The sequence below is a fragment of the Mobula hypostoma genome, chromosome 20 (genome assembly GCF_963921235.1).
Source record: "Mobula hypostoma chromosome 20, sMobHyp1.1, whole genome shotgun sequence".
NCBI lineage: Eukaryota > Metazoa > Chordata > Chondrichthyes > Myliobatiformes > Myliobatidae > Mobula > Mobula hypostoma.
Genome location: NC_086116.1, coordinates 47,836,880 through 47,859,577, shown reverse-complemented (window position 1 = coordinate 47,859,577; position 22,698 = coordinate 47,836,880). Strand labels below are relative to the sequence as shown.

The 22,698-nt window shown below is 40.2% G+C and overlaps 1 protein-coding gene across 12 annotated transcripts in view; it reads right to left on the bottom strand.

Annotated features, from left to right (window-relative positions):
* The window catches only part of magi2a (membrane associated guanylate kinase, WW and PDZ domain containing 2a), a 600,063-nt gene that overhangs the window by 89,689 nt on the left and 487,676 nt on the right, over positions 1–22,698 (bottom strand). For all 12 annotated transcript variants that reach the window (XR_010021125.1, XM_063072811.1, XM_063072812.1 and 9 more), the window contains 3 exons: positions 21,204–21,235; positions 9,840–10,029; positions 9,118–9,159 (listed from right to left, as the gene is read on the bottom strand). Coding sequence is in view for 11 of the 12 variants with exons in the window: in XM_063072811.1 (XP_062928881.1) it covers positions 9,118–9,159; positions 9,840–10,029; positions 21,204–21,235 (264 nt within the window). In the remaining variant the exon portion in view is untranslated. The remainder of the gene's footprint in view (positions 1–9,117; positions 9,160–9,839; positions 10,030–21,203; positions 21,236–22,698) is intronic.

The following is a 22,698-nucleotide window of genomic DNA, read 5'->3' as shown; positions in this document are numbered from 1 at the left end:
TAAAGTCCCATAAATTATCACTCTATGCTGATGATTTACTTTTATATATTTCTAATCCTCAAAAATCCATCCCGGCTGTTTTAGAGTTATTAGCACAATTTGGTCTTTTTTCAGGTTATAAATTAAATCTTAGTAAGAGTGAACTCTTTCCGATTAATAAACAACTTCCCTTTTATTATAAATTTCCATTTAAATTGATTAATAATTATTTTTCATATCTTGGGATTAAAATTACTTGTAAATACAAAGATTTATTTAAGACTAACTTTTTACCATTAATAGACCATATTACTCAACTTTCATCTAAATGGTTTCCTTTATATTTAACTTTGATTGGTCGTATTAATGCAGTTAAGATGTTTTTTTTTTCGAAATTTTTATATATATTTCAGGCATTACCAATCTTTGTTCCAAAATCTTTTTTTGACAAAGTTGACTCTAAAATTTCTTCATTTATTTGGCAGAATAAAAACCCGAGACTGGGTAAGATACATTTACAGAAAGCTAAGAGAAATGGAGGCTTAGCATTACCTAACTTTAGATTTTATTATTGGGCAATTAATATTCGACATATGAAATTCTGGTTACTGGACCAGGATATACTATCCATTCCTAAATGGGTAGTATTGGAATTACAATCTGTTCAGGGTTTTACACTTGGCTCTATTTTAGGTTCCTCTCTCCCTTTTGATTGGAAACGCCTTAAACAGGTGTCTAACCCGATAGTTAAATATACCTTGCGTATTTGGTTTCAATTCAGAAAATTTTTTGATCTTAATCAATTTGGGTTAGCGATTCCTATTTTAGGTAACATATTTTTTCCTCCCTCTTTTACGGATCGTACTTTTCAAACTTGGAAGACTTAAGGGTATTTCACGGTTTTTGGATTTATTTTTAGATGGTTCCCTTATGTCTTTTGAGCAATTATCTAATAAATATAACTTAACAAGAATACATTTTTTTAGATATCTACAAGTTAGAAATTTCCTAAGTACTATACTTTCTTCCTTTCCAATGCTTCCTCCTACATACATTTTAGATACTATAATCAACCTTAATCCATGTCAGAAAGGTGCATCGGCTATGATTTATAATATTATTATGAAACTTAGGAAAACCCCATTTGATAAGATTAGGGTAGACTGGGAACAGGAATTGGGGTTTACCATTTCCGTGGATGACTGGGGGCAGATTTTACAATTAGTCAATACTTCCTCTATCTGTGCTAAACATTCCCTAATTCAATTTAAAGTTGTTCATAGAGCACATATGTCCAAAGATAAGTTAGCGCACTTTTATTCTCATATTAATCCTTTTTGTGATAGATGTCCGGGGCAGATAGCCTCTTTAACTCATATGTTTTGGTCTTGCCCTACTTTGGAAACTTTTTGGAGAGACATTTTTAATATTATCTCCAAGGTATTGAATATAGATATCTCTCCTCACCCTATTACTGCTATCTTTGGACTACCTAAAATTTCCAGTAATCTCTCCCCTTCAGCCCGTAGAATGATTGCATTTCTTACTTTAATGGCGAAAAGATGTATCTTACAACATTGGAAAGAGCTTAATGCTCCAACTACCTTTTTTTGGTTTCCTCAGACGATATTATGCTTGAATCTGGAGAAAATTAGAAGCAATCTTTATGACTCCTCATTTAAATTTGAACAGCCTTGGAGATCTTTTATTCAATATTTTCATTTAATGTAATATATACCCTTCTTGTTTTTTTTTACTGTTTTTAATGGAGGTCGGGATTGAGGACGTGATTTTAAGTTTAACTCTGTTTGGTTTCAAGTTAGCCCATTGCTTTGCTTTGCTTTTAGTTAGTTGCATGGTGGGTTTTTTTTGGGGTTTTTTTTTCCTTTTCTCTATTGATATATATATAAAATTAGTATACTATTATGTTACCTTGGTATGTTATGTTTAAATTACATTGTTTGTAGTATTTTTTTTGTATTAATATCTTCTGTAATTTTATTATATTCTAACAGTGTATTAGTGTCTATATGGCTTACCTTTTTGTATACTTATATAAAAAAAAAAGAAAGCAGAGGTACAGGATATCAAACTCTGAGGAATCAGCGGATGATCAAAGCAGGACAGCAAAACAATGGAAAGAAGATGAAATTAAAGCAATTATAAAACTAAGTGAAGACGGGGCGTCATTTGGTGATTGGAACCCGATTCGTTTGATGAAGATGCTCAACAAAATTCTAGTCGAGATTAAAGGAGCAAAGATTTTACGAAATGGATCGCTATTAGTGATTTGTTGGGATAGTTCTCAGCAAGGTAAAGTGATAAGATTATGTAAAATAGACGGCAGAGAAGTACAACACTCAATACCCAACAATAGAAAGTGGACTAGAGGAGTTATTTTGGGGATATCAACAAAAGTTACTGGATGAGATTAAACAGAACATAAAAGGAGCAAAAATTATTGAGGCCAAACGTTTGAAAGTTACAAGGAATGGGAAAAAGTGTGATAGTTTATCAGTAATGATTAACTTTGATGAAGAGAGATTGCCGACTAATGTTTACTTAGGGTATATGTGTTATGCGGTTAGAATATATATACCACTGCCTTTAAGATGCTATAAATGTCAGAAATTCGGGCAATTGTGGCGGTCTGCAGAGGAAAACAAAGATGCGGGAGATGCGCTGGAATACATGAATATGGGAAATGTGAAGCGGGAGCTATACTGAAATGCTGCAATTATGGCGAGGAACACAGTGCAGCTTATCGAGGGTGCATTTATAGCAAGAAGGCAGCTGAGATACAATATATAAAAGTAACTTCAGTTATGCAGAGGCAGTGAAAGAAGTTGATAAAAAAAGGCTGTCAAGCAAACAAGTACAGGGAATAATAAACTGGTGAATTGTAAGATCTGTAATATGGAAAATAAGGATACACCATTAATGAGTAGAAAGGAGTTTGTGCTTTTTATGGTGGATGCAATTAATTGTTCAGCACAAACAAGCAAAAGAACTGAGAAAATTAAAATTATCGTCAAGTCTGCAGAAAAGTATCTTGGTATTAAAGGAATTAGGTGGGAAGAAGTCAAAGAAACGCTGAATGGAGGATCCAACAGTTCACAGGCAGGGGAGATGGAATCTTAATGGCAGTATATTTATCGCAAATGGTCAAGAATTTAAGAAATATTTCAGAACTTAAGGAAAATCCTCAGATTTTATGGTTGAAGCCCAGGGTAAATGTGCAGAACTACAACAACAAATAGAAGTACCCGACAAGAACAACGGTGAGTTGGAAAGAGATTGGAAAATGGAGGAAATTATTACAAGGATACAAAAGGAAAAAGAATTTGTTGCAAAGTCAATTATCTACATTCAGATTATAAAATTAAAACATGGAAGCAAATGAAGAAGAACTCTGAGGTCTCAGTAAACAACTGCAGGCTACGATCCAAGAAAAGGAAAATCTGAAAAAGCAGATAGACTTGGAAAAATAAGAAGTTTAAAAGTATAATGTGTGATAATTACTATTCTTTAACAAGATGATTTTAGTCTTACAGGTGATGTAGATGAAATCAATGTAATTGAGGTAATGCAACTACGCGAAAACGTGACATAATTAGGGAAGAATAACAGTTTGCGGCATTATCTAATGAGCGCAATAAGCATTCACGAGGAATTGCAACTACAGAGTGATGCTAATAGAGAACTGCAGGCTGAACTAGATTGTCTAAAGTAGAGAACTCCAGGACATATTTGGTTGGAACACCACAAGTCTAGCAGGTGGTGGTAATGCACTGAAAACTGGTTGCCAACCGCCATTAAACAAAAAAGAAGAAGAAGAAGAGGAGCGGCCAGTGTGTGAGTGGCTCAGAGCTGGAGCGGAGCTTTCAGGCTTTGGCTCAAGAGGTTTCGGCGAGCAGAGGCTGAGGACGAGCCTGATCCCAGTGAGGTATGACTGGGTAAGTTCCTTTAATTAATTTAATTAGCTTAGGAGTAGGTAATGGAGGCAGCAGTTAGGGTAGTTGAGTGCTCTGTATGCAGTAGGTGGGAAGTCAGGGACAGCACAATTGTCCCTGATGACCACGCCTGTAAAAGGTGCATCCAGCTGCAGCTCCTGGCAAACAGAGTTAGGGAACTGGAGCTGGAGCTGGATGAACTTTGGATCATTCCTGAGGCAGAGGCAGAAATAGACAGGAGGTTCAGGGAGATAGTCACCCCTAAAAGTCAGGAGGCAGGAAGCTGGGTGACTGTCAGGAGAGGGAAGGGGAGTAGACAGAGTGAGCAGAGCACCCCTGTAGCCATTCCCATCAATAATAAGTTCTGTATATCGTTTTGGATACTGTTGATGGGGATGACCTACCAGGAACAAGTTGTAGTGGTCACGTCTCTGGCACCCAGACTGGACCCTCAGCTCAGAAAGAAAGGAGGGAAAAGAGGAGAGCAGTAGTGATAGGGGATTCGATGGTTAGGGGGACAGATAAGAGGTTCTGTGGGAGAGATTGAAAATCCCGGATGGTCTGTTCCCTCCTGGTGCCAGGGTCTGCGATACCTTGGATCGAGTTCTCGGTATTCTCAGGAGGGAGGGTGAGCACCCAGATGTCGTGGTCCATGTAGGGACCAATGACGTGGATAGGAAGGAGGAAGAGGTTCTGCAAAGAGAGTACAGGGAGTTAGGTGCAAAGTTGAAGGACAGGACCTCCAGGGTTGCAATCTCAGGATTGCTACCCATGCCACGTGCTAGTGAGGCTAGAAATAGGAAGATAATGCAGCTAAGTACATGGCTAAGGAGATGGTGCAGGAGGGAGGGCTTCATGTTTCTAGACAATTGGGCTTTGTTCCAGGGAAGGTGGGAACTGTTCCGACAGGATGGGTTGCACCTGAATTGGAGGGGGACTAACATCCTTGCGGGTAGGTTTGCTAGTTCTGCTCAGGGGTTTAAACTAGATTGCAGGGGAGGGGAACCAGAGTGTTAGAGCAGATAGTGAGGTGGAAGTGGATAAAGGTCATGTGAGGACTGCATGTATAGACAGTAATCAAAGGTTTGTACATGATAGAAATGTTCTCAGGTGCATCTATTTCAATGCAAGGAGTACTGTAGGTAAGGCAGATGAGCTTAGGGCGTGGATTGGCACGTGGAATTACGACATTATTGCTATTAGTGAGACTTGGTTGCAGGAAGGGCAGGACTGGCAGCTTAATGTTCTGGGGTTCCGTTGTTTCAGACATGACAGAGGGGGAGGGATGAAAAGGGGAGGAGTGGCATTACAAGTCAGGGAGAATGTCGCAACTGTGTGTAGACACGACAGCTTATCTACAGAGGCCATATGGGTGGAGCTGAGGAATGGGAAAGTTGTGACCACACTAATAGGGTTGTATTATAGACCGCCCAGTAGTCAGAGAGATTTGGAGGAGCAAATCTGTAGAAAGATAGCAGACCGATGTAAGAAACAGAAAGTTGTAATAGTAGGGGATTTTAACTTTCCACTTATTGACTGGGACTCCCACACTGTGAAAGGATTAGATGGTGTGGAGTTTGTCAAATGTGTTCAGGAAAGTTTTCCAAATCAATATATAGAGGTACCAACGAGAGAAGATGCAATACTTGATCTCCTATTAGGGAACCAGACAGGTCGGGTGACAGAAGTATATATAGGCGAACATTTTGGGTCCAGTGACCATTATGTCATTAGTTTCAAGTTAATTATGGATAAGGATAGGTCTGGTTCTCAAGTTAAGGTTCTAAATTGGAGAAGGGCCAATTCTAAGGAAATGAGAAAGGGTCTAGGAAGAATAGATTGGGATAAGTTGTTTTCTGGCAAGGATGTGTTCAGTATGTGGAAGGCATTCAAAGGCGAAATTTTGAGAGTGCAGAGTTTGCATGTTCCTGCCAGGATTAAAGGCAAAGTCAACAGGCATAGGGAACCTTGGTTTTCAAGGGACATTGACGATCTGGTTAAGAAAAAGAGAGAGGTGTATAGCAGGTATAGGTAACAAGAAACAAATGAGATACTTGAAGAGTATAGAAAATGTAAGAAAATACTAAAGAAGGAAATCAGGAAAGCAAAACGAAGACATGAGTTTGCTTTGGCAGATAATGTGAAGGTAAACCCGAAGGGTTTCTACAAGTATGTTAAGAGTAAAAGGATAGTAAGGAACAAAATTGGTCCCCTAGAAGATCAAAGTAGTTGTCCATGTGTGGAGCCTCACAAGATGGGGGAGATCTCCAACAATTTTTTTGCATCAGTATTTACTCAGGAAACTGGCATAGCATATATGGAAGGAAGGGAAACAAGCAGCAGTGTCATGGAACATACAGAGATTAAAGAGGAGGAGGAGATGCTTGCTGCCTTACAGTGAATAAGGGTTGATAAATCCCCCGAGCCTGACATGATATTTCCTTGGACCTTGAGAGAGACTAGTGTAGAAATTGCAGGGGCCCTGGCAGAAATATTTAAAATGTCCTTAGCCACGGGTATGGTGCCGGAGGATTGGAGGGTAGCTCATGTTGTTCCGTTGTTTAAAAAAGGCTCGAGAAGTAAACAAGGTAATTACAGGCTGGTGAGACTGACATCAGTAGTAGGTAAGTTATTAGAAGGTATTCTGAGAGATCGGATATACAAGTATTTGGACAGCCAAGGGCTGATTAAGGATAGTCAGCATGGCTTTGTGTGTGGTAGATTGTGTTTAAAGAATCTTGTAGAGTTTTTTTGAGGTGGTTACCAAGAAAGTAGACAAAGGAGAGGCTGTGGATGTTATCTACATGGACTTTAGTAAAGCCTTTGACAAGGTCCCACATGGGAGGTTAGTTCAGAAGGTTCAGACACTAGGTATCCATGGAGAGGTTGTAAACTGGATTCGAAATTGGTTGTGTGGGAGAAGACAGAGAGTGGTAGTGGATGACTGCTTATCAGACTGGAGGCCTGTGACTAGTGGTGTGCTTCAAGGATCTGTGCTGGGACCGTTGTTGTTTGTTGTCTATATCAATGATCTAGATGATAATGTGGTAAATTGGATCAGCAAGTTTGCTGATGACACTAAGATTGGAGGCATTATGGACAGTGAGGAAGGCTTTCAAAGGGATCTGGACCAACTGGAAAAATGGACCAGAAAATGGCAGATGGAACTTAATGCAGACAAGTGTGAGGTGTGGCACTTTGGAAGGACAAATCAAGGTAGGACATACACAGTAAATGGTAGGGCACTGAGGAGTGCGGAGGAACAAAGAGATCTGGGAGTTCAGATACATAATTCCCTGAAAGTGGTGGCACAGGTAAACAGGGTTGTAAAGAAGGCTTTGGCATCTGGGCATTCATAAATCAAAGTATTGAGTATAGCAGATGGGGTGTTATGGTGAGGTTGTATAAGACATTGGTGAGGCCAAATTTGGAGTATTGTGTGCAGTTCTGGTCACCTAACTATAGGAAGGATATCAGTAAAATTGAAAGAGTGCAGAGAAGATTTACTAGGTTGCCGGGTCTTCAGGAGTTGTGTTGCAGGGAAAGATTGAACAGGTAAGGACTTTATTCCTTGATGCGTAGAAGAATGAGGGGAGATTTGATAGAGGTTTACAAAATTATGAGGGGTATAGACAGAGTAAATGTGAATAGGCTCTTTCCACTTAGATTAGGATAGATAAATACGAGAGGACATGGCTTTAGGGTGAAAGGGGAAAGGTTTAGGGAGAACTTCTTCACTCAGAGTGGTGGGAGTGTGGAACGAGCTGCCATCTGATGTGGTAAGCGTGGGCTCACTCTTAAGTTTTAAGAATAAATTGGATAAGTACATGGATGGGAGAGGTCTGGTGGGTTATGGACTGGATGCAGGTCAATGGGTCTAGCGGAATAATGTTTTAGAAGGGCTGAATGGCCTGTTTTCTGGGCTGTAGTGTTCTATGGTTCTAATACTTAAGTAATATTGTAAACATATTGTTTGATTAAGCATTCTTTAAGCACCTCACCAAAGTAAACGTACACGTTTCCTGGCTCTGTGTTTTTCTTTTGATTTGTTTTATGTTTTAGAGTTATGATGTGTAACAGATTGGTTGTGCAAACACGAGCAATTCAAATTGTAGATTGCACAGTAAATCATGTAAACAGCAGAAAGTGCTCATTTTCTGCAGATGATATGCTTGTGACCACATAGCACTGTTATGATGAATGCATTTACCTCCTCTACCTCATACATATGCTGACTGATCTACATAAACCTAAGTTAAATGCTCTTTGATTTCTTCGAGAAACTGACAGCTACTAAATTTTGGACACACAAATATAGCATGATGCTGCTTACATAATAGTAGTGATGCACAAGACATCTGATTTTAGTTTAACTGTAATAGGCAAACCAGCTCAAAAATGAGAGAAATAAATGTAAAAATATAGTCCAGATCTTGTAAATACGCATTCCAGTTTTATCGATGGCAAGTTCTTGTAATACATGTACAGGCTTTGTGGATGTTTCACTAAGCTATTAAATACATGACTGTTCCAAATAGAGCAATCTGGTGAGTTCTGAAATGTTCAGTACAAATGTGCTCAATACAGCATCACATACAGGTTGCAGCCAATCTTCTGAATTCCAGAATCAATGAAATTGGCACTTTCATTTACTTCAAACAAAACTGCTCAGACCTATGATCTGTTAAATACAGATATTGCAAGAAATTTTGTGTGTTTCCAACAGTGAAACCTTGTCTGGTATAGCAGATCTCCAGCCTAGGGGAAAGATGCTGGCAGTTCCACTACATGACAATTGTGAACTGGCAAAATTCCCACACATTTCATTACTTTTTGAATGTGGTGTCTGCCAGACACTGGATTTGTGATTCTGGTATACCGTGTGCATAGGCAGCAACTTTCATACTGCCTCATTAAGTCATTGTGGAAAACTCAAGCTTTTCATCGAATGGGAATGAAATCTGAGCCAATGAACCAAATGATTAGTTAAAGCCTCACTCTTTCTAGCTGCTGTTATTTACAATGCTTCAGACCCGTCAGTGTTAGAATAAAAGATAACAGGAGAAAGAAAATGATCATGCAGAAATAGTTGGCTGCAACCAGACGACTGATTAGACAAACACAATATCCAAACGAATGGGGAATTAGACATAAGCCACAGAATGATGAATGCTGAAGTACTTGCCGGAAGAATCAGCCCGATATGCAGTCCTTGGTGGCATTTGCTCTGTACAGGAAAATGTGGAGTTAAACAAACTATGTATTCATTTGGAGACATTTCATGTTGCCCATAGTTACCCAAAATTACTCTTCATAAGCTTTAACCAAAGATCTATTTAGAAATTGTTTTAGGAAAACTACTACATATATCAAGACTGAGATTATAAGAAAATTATTCCACATTCCACCCAAATATGGAAAATGAAACCGATTCAAAAAAATCTACACGTGGGGCTGATAAAAAAAATCTGATTTTACTGCTAATTCTAACAAAAGTAAATTTAATATATTTTTAAAAATATTCATCTTTTATTCCTACCATCCAGAGAGGCTAAAGTTGTATTCATCACCACTTATGCATGAACCTATTAGTAAATACCTGAATGTTTCAATAAAATGAGATTTTTAAAACAAAATTTTAAACAAAGAAGCATGTGTGTGTGTGTTGCTTGGATTTCCAGCATCTGCAGATTTTCTCTTGTTTGAGAATAATTATGTGGCTGTTATGTACAGTACATACGTATATATTGCTGAATGTCAAACTGGAAATCAATTGAACTCAAAATGTTATCGTATGTGTAATCTCTTTATAAATTATGTGGCACCAGAAAATATTATTACCTGTTGGAAGGTAGTCATTAACCTGCTTATTTCCCACTGGGAATAAAAGGAAAAGACTTTACTTACGCCTACTCTCATAGAGAGCTCTTGATTTCTCATATACTTCATATGGGTCAGGTTTCCTTTGATCAAATCCTTCAGAAGAATCAGGGAAAGAAGCCCTGTGGACATGTTGTTGGAAGGGCAGACTCTGTGGTAGGGGTTGTGCTGGGAAGTTTGCTCGAGGACTGCCTTGATTCTCCCATCTATCTAATGCCTGAAACAAAGAAAGTTAAAAATATTTGCACCTCATGTTTTCAATACTGATTGTCTATTTTCACTCAAACTGGATACAGATTCTTGCTCACACTAATGGCAAAATGGTGCCAAACATTCAATCACAACTCATTCAAGTGCTGTCACTTATACTAAAATACAGTACACACAATTTTACAATACTAAACAAGCTATTAAGACCAGCAAGCCATTGAATTCCATTCAATTTCCCACCTTACTTCACCTCATCTCGTCAATGGATCTTCATAGCTGGGCTGACTACATGAATTTCAGGAAAAGAAAATATAAAATAAGAATGGTAAAGAGTGAGCATAAGAAAATATTGGTAGCAAATGTAAAAAGAGAAAACAAAAAAAATATATATATCCTTTAGGTATGCGTACAGGAAAGGAAATGTTATAAGGAGAGATTGGGTCAGGTCAAAGACCAAAGAGGAAGTTTTAGTCCTGGAAGCAAATGACATAATTGAGGTATTGAATGATACCTTACTTAAGTCTTCAATAATGAATATAATATTGCCAGGGACAAAACAAAGGAAAACGTAATTGAGATATTGGATGCGCTAAGAATTACCAAAAAAAGAAGTACTAGAAAGGGTAACAGCACTTAAAGTGGAAGTATCATCTCTTCCAGGTGGGATGCATTTTAAGAGACTGTGAATAGGGAATTAGAGAAATGCGGATTATAATCCTTCACCTTCAAACGTCAATAGATTAAAGGATTAATGCCTGTGGTCTGGAAAATTGCAAATGTTTTATCTTTGTTCAAATAATGATATGGATGCACCCAGTAATTACAGACCAGTACGTTTAATATTGGTAGGGAAGATCCTAGAAGTAATAATCAGGGACAGAATTATCCTTGAAGAAAGTTTGCAGAGATTTGTTTAAAAAAAGCATGCATAACTAGCAGGATAGAATTTTCACTGAATCAATTAATCAGTAGCTTGTTTTCATTGTCCATAGTTTTAGGCTCCCCTAACAAATGAAAAGCTTAGCCAGATGCTGGCTAGGCTTTATGAAAGTTGTTAGAGTCTACAGATAGCAATGTGAAAAGCAGAAAAATGTTTTGAATTTAAGATTTCGCAATGACCAAAGGGGTGACACGAAATCTGATTATCTTCTCTTCACTCATTTCCTGTGGGAATGACTTTGACCTTTGTAATAACATCACCATATGGCAGGTGCAAAATGCATCGGACGAAAAAAACTGAATCAAACTACTTGTCGGTGCAATGCTTTGACGTTTGTAATTGAATAATTAACATTGTACCTTTGAGCAAATGGAACAATCCAATATTTTCTGATTTTTGATAAACATGGAATTTTATTTTATTTGTTTCATGGCCACCTGCCTAACATTTAAATTGATCTTGATACTGTCCAAAATGTAAAAACTCTGATCTTATTTTCTCCTTACTTTTGATTGTAACAAATTATACTAAACATCTTATACATTTTATTTACAATTTAGCAAAATAGCAAAATATTAATCTAGTAAAAGTTGTTGTATAGAATACATACCATAATTACATACAAGCTTAGAGAAATATTATGTCATCATTCACTGTACATCTATTTTAATGGGTTACTTTTACAATAAATTTTCAATATTTTAAATGTCCAGAAAAATGGAATTCCTAAACTGAGACTTAGATACAATTCATTATAGGATTTATGAGCACTGACTGATAAAAGTTGTTTTATGTGTGGTAAGATTACCATTTGCATCTGTATGCACCATATTAGTCAGCAGTGACATGTAATTTCTTGTTCACCAGAACAAAGAACATCCAATGCCATTCTATTCAATGCATAGGTGGGGGGGGGCAGGTAGAAATTAGAGTGTGTGCCTGTTCAAGTGACTATTCTCTAAGCTTTCTCTCATCTTAAAAGACAGTTCTGCTTTGTTGTCTAATATTTTTGGTGCATTGTCTTATTTATAGTTAAAAGAAATATAAATGGTCACGCACTGTTTTAAATGTGGTTAGTGCAAGTGACTATAGTTGAATTAGTATTCTCTTAAGCAATAAAATAGGTTAATAAATAAACATCAGTGCAGATTTGTTAAAAGCAAATGCAGTTGATTATCTCGGTTGAATTCTTTGATGAGGTTGATGCAAACATGTACTTTATAAAGGGCATTCAACAATGTACCATGCAGTAAGTAATTTAATTTTGTCAAAATTAATTTTATCTGAATCTAATGCTTCATGAGTTTATAGGACTCAATATACTTTAAGAAGTATTAAGTCTTCTTTCAGGTGATAAAAGAAAAATACTGTACAAGTAAATGCAATTCTTTTTCTATGCAAACACTCTTCTGCAAAGAATCAATAAATAGTTCTGAAGGAGGTCTCGGCCCGAAATGTCGACTGCTTATTCATTTCCACATATACTGCCTGACCCGCTGAGTTCCTCCGTCATTTTGTCTGTGTTGCTTTGGATTTTCAGCATTGGTAGAATTTCTTGTGTTTATAAAATAAATAAAATGGGTTCTACACTCTAAGATTTTATGGAGTTCACTGCACAGAGGAGGTTTGACATGATGTATTGCTCATTGTGGGTAAAGGGGAACAAGTTAATGAAATCAGACATTTGGCAAGGTTATGGGAATTGATGCTGGAGTCTCAACTTTCCACAATTTATATAAATGAATTGGATGAAGGCAGGGTTGTTCAAATTGCCGATGACAAAGGTACACAGGAAAACAAATTGTGAAGAAAGCATGATGAGGCTACAATGAACATAGTTCTTAATGCATGGTTTACTAAAGGCTAGCATGCAGGTAAAGCAAGCATTCAAGATAACTAAGCAGCCTGTGATTATTGCTGTGACATTTTGGCAGCATGAGGAAGGTCTGGGGACTATGATCTTGCAGGTTTTATCATCAGAAGCACCCCTCTATTATGGAGTCGCTCATATCCCACACGGACAATGCCTGATCCTCTGCTTAGTAGACAGATGAGACTTCAGATAATGAAAAAGATTACTCCCCATTATTTTTATTTTTTCTCCCACCTCATAGTCCCTGGCCTTAGCCTCATATTCCCTGGGATCCACGGTCTTGCTGCACATCCTCTGGCACTAGTTGGCTTGTTTAATTGGCAAGAGTTTGCAGCAATGAAATGCCCATATCTGGTCAGTGTGTACTACATGGCAACTGGAACTGATGCAGATTACAGAGTCAGAAGAATAATGACATTTTTGCATTATTTTGGTATGTGTGTGATTCTTATTGTGCTAGTGCTGAGTTATTGAGGTAAGAGTGCAAATTGGTATGGAGAACCATAGATGTAGAGGGTAATTATATAAATGTATCTGGAATCCGAAAACAGCTTTATATTACCAATGACGAATATGAAATTACTGAATTGTAATGTTTTGCAATGTCCTTAATAAAGGAAACCTGCCATCCTTAACTAATCCAATACAGATCAAAAGCAATGTTTCTTAACTTCCTCAGGATTGGCCAAGGAAATGTTCATCCAGTGTTTGGAATGGTCTGTAAATGCTTACCTTAAACAGAACAAACATAGAACCTAACACAGTATGGATCAGCAACCCTTGATCCACCTTTTAATAAATAAATCATAGAAATCTAGGTCACAAAATGGGCCCCTTTGCTTGCCTTGACTTTGCTGACAGTGATACCTATGTATACTAGTCACTTGTTCTCATATTTGGCTCATAGTCCCCCTATGCCTTTCCTATCCAAAAGCCTTTAAAACACTGTAATTGCACCTGCCTCCACCACCTCCTCTGGCAGCCCACTCCAGATATTCACCACACTTTTTAATGAAAAAATTACCTTCCCATCTCCTTTAAATTATTCCCTCTCACCTTAAGCTTGTACCCTCTAGAACTGGACACCACAACCACTCCCACCCATGGAAAAATGATTCTGACTACCTATCCTTGTTTATGTCCATCATAATATAAACTTCTATAAGGCTACCTTCAGCAAGGATAAACACAACCAATCTCTCCTTACAGCCCTCCATTCCAAGCAATATCCTGGCAATCTTTTCTGAAGTGTCTCTATTGCTACCACATCCTCCCTATAGTGTGGCAACCAGGACTGTACACAATACTCTAAGTGTTGTGACGATGAACCAAGTTATCAGAAGATTGATACTGATGAGAGAGATAAGGGAGACAATGGAGAAGCGTTCAAAATGTTAATGAGAGAGAAGAGAGATTAACGAAAAGAGACATAGCTCCGAGTATTGACAGACCAGTTTCTTTGAACCTGAACTGTTCGAAGTTTGATGGACAGGCGATACCCCAGCAGGGGGATAAAAAGAACAGGTTCGCTAAGGCAAGACACACACCACGAGATCACGCGATAAGGAGACCCTGGAAAAGCGGTGTGCCCCACAAGTTGGTGGGAGTTTGGAGGTCTGGTCGTGGGACCGACCATAGACGCACAGAGTGAAAAGGTACGATCGGCAGGAACCTGGTGTGTGTGTCCGCCCTTGCCTGGGTGCCGGGTTCACCGCGGAAGAACGGTCGTATCCGGAACGGAGGGGTCACAGTCGGTGACCACAGAAGACATAAAAGGGTTCGCCCAAAAGCTAACTGCGAAGAACAAAGGTCTGTGTGAATCAGAATTTGCATTATCTCTCTCTCTCTCCAACGGCACAACAGCGATTACTGCGAACTGTCCTAAGCTGAACTGAACTCTGCGGCACTTGAGACTGATCATTTTACCCCTAGACTGCGATAGAGCTTGTGTGATTCCTATTACCCTAGTTCTGTGTACATGTGTGTTTTATCATTGCTAATCTGTTGCATTCATATCCTTACGATTAGAGTACTGTGTTACTTATTTCTTTAATAAAACTTCCTTAGTTCCAGTAATCCAGACTCCAACTAAGTGGCCCATTTCTGCTGGTTTGGCAACCCAGTTACGGGGTACGTAACATAAGTGGGGATCTCGTCCGCGATTTTGAACGCCAAATTTGGGACTGGGCAAATTGATTGGGTTAAAATTCCCGAAAGAAAGAAAAGGCAAACAGCAGAAATGGAGATTGAGGAATTTCTAAAGGCGCCAACCTTGGAGGCATTAGAGGATGCCAGGAAATCAGAATTGGCAACTGTGGCCAAACGGTTGAATCTTTTTAAGGGGAAGTCGACAATGAGGAGAGCGGAGATGCACAGAGCTATCATTGAGCACTATGTATCTAAAGGTGTGTTTCCCCAACGGGAGCTGGAGGTGATATCTATTGGCAAACCTGGTGGAGAAGCAGTACAGCTGCAGATTGAAAAATTGAGACTCGAGCACGAGTTCCGGGTAAAACAGCTGGAGCAAGAAGAGAGGGACAGGCAGTTAGAACGCGAAGAGAGAATAAAACAGCTGGAGCGAGAAGAGAGGGACAGGCAGTTAGAACGGGAAGACAGAGAGAAGGAAAGGGAGTTTGAGCTTGAGAAGTTAAGGATGGCACTAGATAGGGGCCAAATGCCGAACCAAGGTGGAGGGTTCAGGGCGACCCAGGAGGTTAGGCTGGTTCCCCCATTTGAGGAGGCCAATGTTGATCGGTACTTTCCCCATTTTGAAAAAGTTGCTGCAAGTCAGGACTGGCCGAAGGATAAGTGGGCTGTTTTGCTTCAGAGCGTACTTAAAGGAAAAGCCCAGCAAGCTTACTCAGCCTTGTCTGCAGAAGATGCTCAGAGGTATGATGTGGTGAAAGAGGCCATACTCAGGATTTATGAATTGGTCCTGGAGGCATACTGGCAGAAGTTCCGGAATGCGAGGAAGCAGTGGGGGCCGCACGTATTTAGAGTTTGCCCGTGAGATGCAGACGTATTGTGAGCGTTGGTGCGCCTCGAAAGGGGTCAATGGGGATTATGACAGACTGCTACAGCTAATACTGATTAAGCAGTTTAAAGGTTGTGTCCTTGAAAGTATGAGACCCTACCTAGATTAGAAAGAGGCAGACACCTTAGCCGCAACTGCTAAGTTAGCGGATGAGTACGCGTTGACACACAAAGCGAAGTTTACCCCGAGTAAAAGCTACCACAAGGGTAGTCAAGAGGGCGGGGAGAGTCCGCCAGAAAAGTCAGAAAGTAAGCCGGGGACTAGTGAAAGGGATAAGGTAGACCGGGAGCAGTTTGGTAGGAAGTCTCCTGGGATCGTATGCTATAATTGTGGGAAAGCCGGACACTTTGCGTCCTGGTGCTTTGCCCCAAAGAAGGAGAAGGGGAAAGGAAAAACGACGGTTCCGACTGGCTGTATTGAGCTGGTAAACAAACCGCTAGGGGAGAAGAGGTCTGATAAAGTTCAGGAAGGGCGTGAGAGGTTTATCTCGGCCGGATTGGTGTCGGTGAAGGAGGGGTTAAACCCAGTTCCAGTGCGGATCTGGAGAGACACTGGAGCTTGTCAGTCACTGATCTTAAGGAGTGTTTTAGACTTTAGTTCAGAGACCAAGACCGGGGAGGTCAGTGTTATAAAAGGCACTGGGAAAGGGACTGAAGCAGTATCTTTGCACCAGATACACCTAAAAAGCGACTTGGTCTCCAGACCGGTCACGATCGGGGTGAGGCCCGAACTACCAATGGAAGACGTGGAGGTCTTACTCGGTAATGACCTTGCCGGCGGAGAGGTGTACCCAGCAGTAAGATTGACAAGCCAGCCTGCCAGGATTGAGGCCCCGCCCATGGACTCACAGGTTTATCCCGTTTGCGCAGTGACTCGGCACAAGTCCAGAAAGGCTGCCGAAGTGAATGTAGATTTAGTGGAGACATTTTTACCAGCCTTGTACCAGGAGGGGTTAGAAAGTGAGAAGCAGCATAGTAAAATGGAAGGAAGTGAGGGAGTTGAGGTAGACTTATCATTAGCAAGGAAGGAATTTATACAGGCACAGGAACGAGACAAGGAGCTAATAGTTTTGGTGGAGACAGCTCTCCCCAAAGCAGAATTAAAAAGGGAGCCAGTGGGCTATTATGTGAAGGAGGGAGTACTAATGAGGAAATGGAGACCACGTACCGTGTCCGCAGATGAGGAATGGGGGGTAGTACACCAGGTGGTAGTGCCGAAAATTTATGGGGATGAGATTCTTAACCTGGCCCACAAGATACCCCTCGGTGGACATTTTGGGGTGAGGAAGACAGTTGATAGAATCATAAAAGAGTTTTACTGGCCGCACAGGAAGAAGGATGCTACTGACTATTGTAGACGTGAGCTAACACAATTACAGGCCATTGATATGCTAACAGCTTGCCACGATAGGTGAACAGACCTAGTCAGTGTTATCATGAAAATTAATGAGGCTAGGGTGCCACCTGATAAGGGGAAAACCCATTTTGAAAAGATAAGTATGGTGCCGACCAGATGGGAGAACTCTATTGTTTTGGCCAACTTTGCTGATGAGTTCTCTCACTTAACCCCCGAACAAAGCGAGCTGCCGATAAAGCTAATTAACTGGCACGCACACGTATGTTCGGATGTCCTGAGGCGATGCAAAGAGCCGGGACATGGTGTTGTTATCACATCAGGTCAGCCTAGTAAGCAACACTCCTATAGGATGATTAATTCAGTGACAAAAGGGCTAAAGAACGCAGAAGCGTATATTGGCGATTTAGTGGTCTGGAGTAACACGTGGGAGGAGCTGTTTAAAAAGCTGTTTGAAGCCAGCCTGACAGTGAACCTCGCAAAAAGTGAATTCGGCCACGGAAAGATCACTTATCTGGGATTTGTGGTAAGACGGGGCAGCTGGCACCGATGCAGGCTAAGGTGCGGGCTATCTCTGAAGTCCCCACCCCGACAGACAAGAGACCCCTGAGAAGGTTCTTGGGGATGGTGGGGTACTATCGGAAGTTTTGCAAAAACTTTGCGGATATTACCCTCCCTCTTACTAAGCTCTTGCCAAAGAATGCTAAGTTTGTGTGGGACGACCCTTGTTATCTTTGTCCGGGATGGAAACCACTGAGAATTTACACCGATCACAACCCATTAGTGTTTTTGGCCACTTTAAAGTTTGCTAAGTTGGAGCCTGGTCTTAGAGGATTATTAAAATAACACATATAAAAGGAACGGAAACGTGATTGCTGACTGTCTGTCAAGGTGTTGACAACTTAAAGTTCTCTGTATTAGCCAAATAGCTGATGACCCTGTATATTAGTGTGTATCTAATAATGTATTCATGCCTATAATTTTTACCCCGGTAAAAGTCCTTTGAAGGATAGGGGTGTGACGACGAACCAAGTTATCAGAAGATTGATACTGATGAGAGAGATAAGGGAGACAATGGAGAAGCGTTCAAAATGTTAATGAGAGAGGAGAGAGATTAACGAAAAGAGACACAGTTCCGAGTATTGACAGACCGGTTGCTTTGAACCTGAACTGTTTGAAGTTTGATGGACAAGCGATACCCCAGCAGGGGGATAAAAAGAACAGGTTTGCTAAGGCAAGACACACACCACGAGATCACGAGATAACGAGACCCTGGAAAAGCGGTGTGCCCCCACAAGTCGGTGGGAGTTTGGAGATCTGGTTGCGGGACCGACCATAGACACACAGGGTGAAAAGGTACGATCAGCGGGAACCTGGTGTGTGTGTCCGCCCTTGCCTGGGTGCCGGGTTCACCGAGGAAGAACGGTCGTATCCGGAACAGAGGGTTCACAGTCGGTGACCACAGAAGACATAAAAGGGTTCGCCCAAAAGCTAACTGCGAAGAACAAAGGTCTGTGTGAATCAGAATTTGCATTATCTCTCTCTACCTCCAACGGCACAACAGCGATTACTGCGAACTGTCCTAAGCTGAACTGAACTCTGCGGCACTTGAGACTGATCATTTTACCCCTAGACTGCGATAGAGCTTGTGTGATTCCTATTACCCTAGTTCTGTGTACATGTGTGTTTTATCATTGCTAATCTGTTACATTCATATCCTTACAATTAGAGTACTGTGTTACTTATTTCTTTAATAAAACTTTCTTAGTTCCAGTAATCCAGACTCCAACTAAGTTGCCCATTTCTGCTGGTTTGGCAACCCAGTTACGGGGTATGTAACAGTGTGTACACAAAGTTGTGTACAACTCCAGTATGACATCCCAACTCTCGTACTCAATGCATTGGCTTATGATAGCAAGCTTGGCATATGTCTTCTTTACTACCTCAACCATTTCTGTTATCATTTTCAGGGTGCCAGCACCCTAAGTTCTCATTGCACAACAACATGCCTAAGGACCTTGCCATTTACCATGTATGTCTTACTTGAATTAACCTTGCATTAGCTATAAAAAAAAGATGAAAAAAATACAGAATGTTATCAATAATCAGCTGTGCAGAAGCTTGCAACTTCCTTGTTTTTTTTTACACATTTGTGTAATAGTCTTGAACTCCTGGCATTTACATACATGAAAGTTGGCAGTTCAAAGCAGACTGCAAGCATTTTAACAAAGATAAAATCATTAATTTAAACTATCCTAATCTTTTCATAGAGATTACTTTGTGTTTAGAATAACTTGGACCAAATTTCAGGAACAGATAATGAAATTATGATACATTATTGAAATGCCTCTAAATTGGATCGATTACCTGCACCTCCTTTATGCAGAAATTGCACAAAACTTCTAGGTGAAATTGGACTGATTGCAAACTAGAAAATCAAGAGTTTACTCAGCCATTGCATTTGTACAGAGATGAATTAATATGTTTTTATTTTAGTGACAATGAAATGGCTTCTTGGACAATAGGATTAGTTAGCATTGCTAATTTCCCAGAAATGCAGACAGACAGTGATTAGATTCATGTGCAGACAAAAACTGTTATCTACAACCTAACCCCTTTTATCAACAAGAAAGATTTCCACTTCCTCAGTGTTCAAGGGATTGTAAATCATCAGAAGATCTTCTGCATGTTCAATGGCATATTTCTAAGAAGCACACGATGCACCGATCCTCTGGAAGAATGAACTGGCATAAAATTTTCAAGGCCTGTAGAGTCCAGAGGGACGAAATTTGGGGAATAAGGACACCCTCCACATCCCAATTCATACTCCTAAAACAGTGCTGAGCAATATTACATTGAGAGTCATGAAGGTACCAGAATTGTTGTGTAAAATGCTATTGTTCTTGCACTTGTGATTAAGTCTAGGCGTATCTATCATATGTGGGACTTCATTGTGTAATGCACAGGCAAACAATCTCAAGACTTCATGGAAGAAGAGAAAAACATAGACCTACAGCTAGAGAGACATGATGAACAGGCGAACCAGGAGTAAATCCTTGAACACCATCAGCTTTTATCATCCAGCTGAGGAGAAAGGCTTTGAATGCATGAGCAGTTAATGACTCCCTAACAAGGAGATGCTTTTCACATCTAGGAGCCTTCTAAGTCATGGGCTCCACTCAAGCATAGAGGTCCTTTCTTCATTCAAATTGTGAATGTCCACTTAGTACACTGATAATCAGCTGAGGCAGCCCAGATGACATAAAATAAGTCCCCACATCATCGTTTGCTGGACTTCCTACATTGACCATTACACATCAATGAAAAGATCCCTAATCAATTCACTGAAATTGCTCACTCGATCTGTTTTTAGCAGTATGCAGTTCACACTGACATGTCTTGTGGGTACGTGCTATTTGTCATTGTTTGACTCAGGGAGCTATCACACATGAAGATTAGAGTTGTTAATATCTCCTACCAGAGTCTTCTTATGGTGATCTACACAGGTGCCCTGGCATTACAGACCTCTGTCCTGGCATTTATCTCACTAATAAGAATAGCAAACCTCTTTTATTAAGGGCTCTTTGCTGACCTGTGATCTCCTTCTTTCAAGACAGACAAAATTGTTTTTTGCTGGTTTCTGGCTGTCATAAAGCTGACATCCTTTTCTGATTGGTCTGCAACAAACTGTCAGAGGCTGCATTCAACTGAGCTTAGTTCTTTGAGAACTGAACAGGTCCCAGTTTAGAGCATGATTCTGGATGTAAACTACAATAGCACTGCTTCTAACATTTTTTGTCAAACTTCATTACTTTTCTTTGTAAGGAATCCAACCAGGGTTAATGCCTAATGCAGCAATGAAAATAAGTAAATAAGTAATCAATATATTGTAATTATACTCAAGTTGTTTCAGTTGACAGTAGGAATTGGATCAATTAAAAGAACCATCGGTAAGCTTACTTGAACCAAAATAATACTTACATGTTTTGAACTCTTCCAAGGTGAAAACAAGCCTGCAGAGGAACAAGAAGAGGGAAAAATGTGTTTGAAAGGTTGTCTACAATGAATAGATATTATCATTGAATACTGATCATAGTCATTATACCGGCATGATTGATGCTAATATCTGCATTTATTTAACACAATCATCCTAGAATTTCCAGACACCTTGCACTTTTCAATTCAATTCAAGTTTAAATGTCATTTAACCATGTGTGTAATACTCGTGAATACAGCTGAACGAGACAGGGTTACTACAGGTAAAGGTGCAAAGACACATTACCAACAGTCACACAGAGGATCATAATCATGTAACAAGAGTTCCGAGGCCTAACTTCCCCCTCCTCCTACCTGCAACGCCGCAGCTTGATGAATACAAAGTCAACAAACCCACATAGAATATCAGTAAGAATACAAGGTATATGAAATGTTATATCTCTTTCCCTTTGATGATTGTGAAAAACATGCAGTCCTTTGAGTTCTTAATGCATAGCAGGATCTTGCAAGGATTAGATGTATGTGCAACATAGAATAGTACAACACAGTCCAGGCCCTTCAGCCCACATTGTTGTGCCGACCCTCAAACCCTGCCTCCCATATAACCCCCCCACCTTAAATTTCGCTATTTAGTTTGATTATTATTATTGTTTATTTGTATATGTGAAATATATGTAAAATTCAATAAAAATATTGTTTAAAAAAATACAATGACACAGAACATGCCTATATATATTTACAGTCCAGACCCTCTGGCCCACTGATATTATCTGTCAACTGGTCCCTGATGCCCACTGGGCGAAACCATGGCTTTGAGACCCAGTCCTCATCCCGACACCCAACTCACACTTGGTGAATCCATGGCTTTGAGGACCAGTATTCACATATACAAACCACAACCAGAGTCCAGACCCCTCAATCCATTTTAAATCTTCAGTCACTATAACTGTGTGCATCGCCCCCCACCCCCCACAGAATGCAATGGCTTGGACACCTCTCCTCTGGCAGCTGAAAAGCAATTGACCTTGCAGCCTGAGGCCTCAGTCCACTGACTGATGCTAAAACAAATCTGCAGTTGGTCAAAACAGAGCTTGTCTTCTGTCGAGTGAAACCCTGGGAGGGCAGTTCCGACTCTGTTGTGGACACTATGCCACACAGCCCCTGGTGAAGCACAACAGCTATGACCTGTCACTCTGGGCAGCGACAAACAGGCAACACTGTGGCTTCAGGCCTAGGCCTCACTATGGCTGAGGACTCGGCCCCCTCCATCCACCCCTGCTTACATCCAATAAATCAGAAAATTGAACTTGTGGTGTAGTAAATTAACAATATCCAAAGGGGTCTTTTGATCCCAAGAACAGCGACTATGACAGCCACTTGCTATTTGACTGTGAGCCTCCATTGACTCAGACAGCAGCACGTTGCGCAGCTCCTTCATTATCTCTGCCAGTGAGCAACTCGCTGATAGTTTAGACCTGCA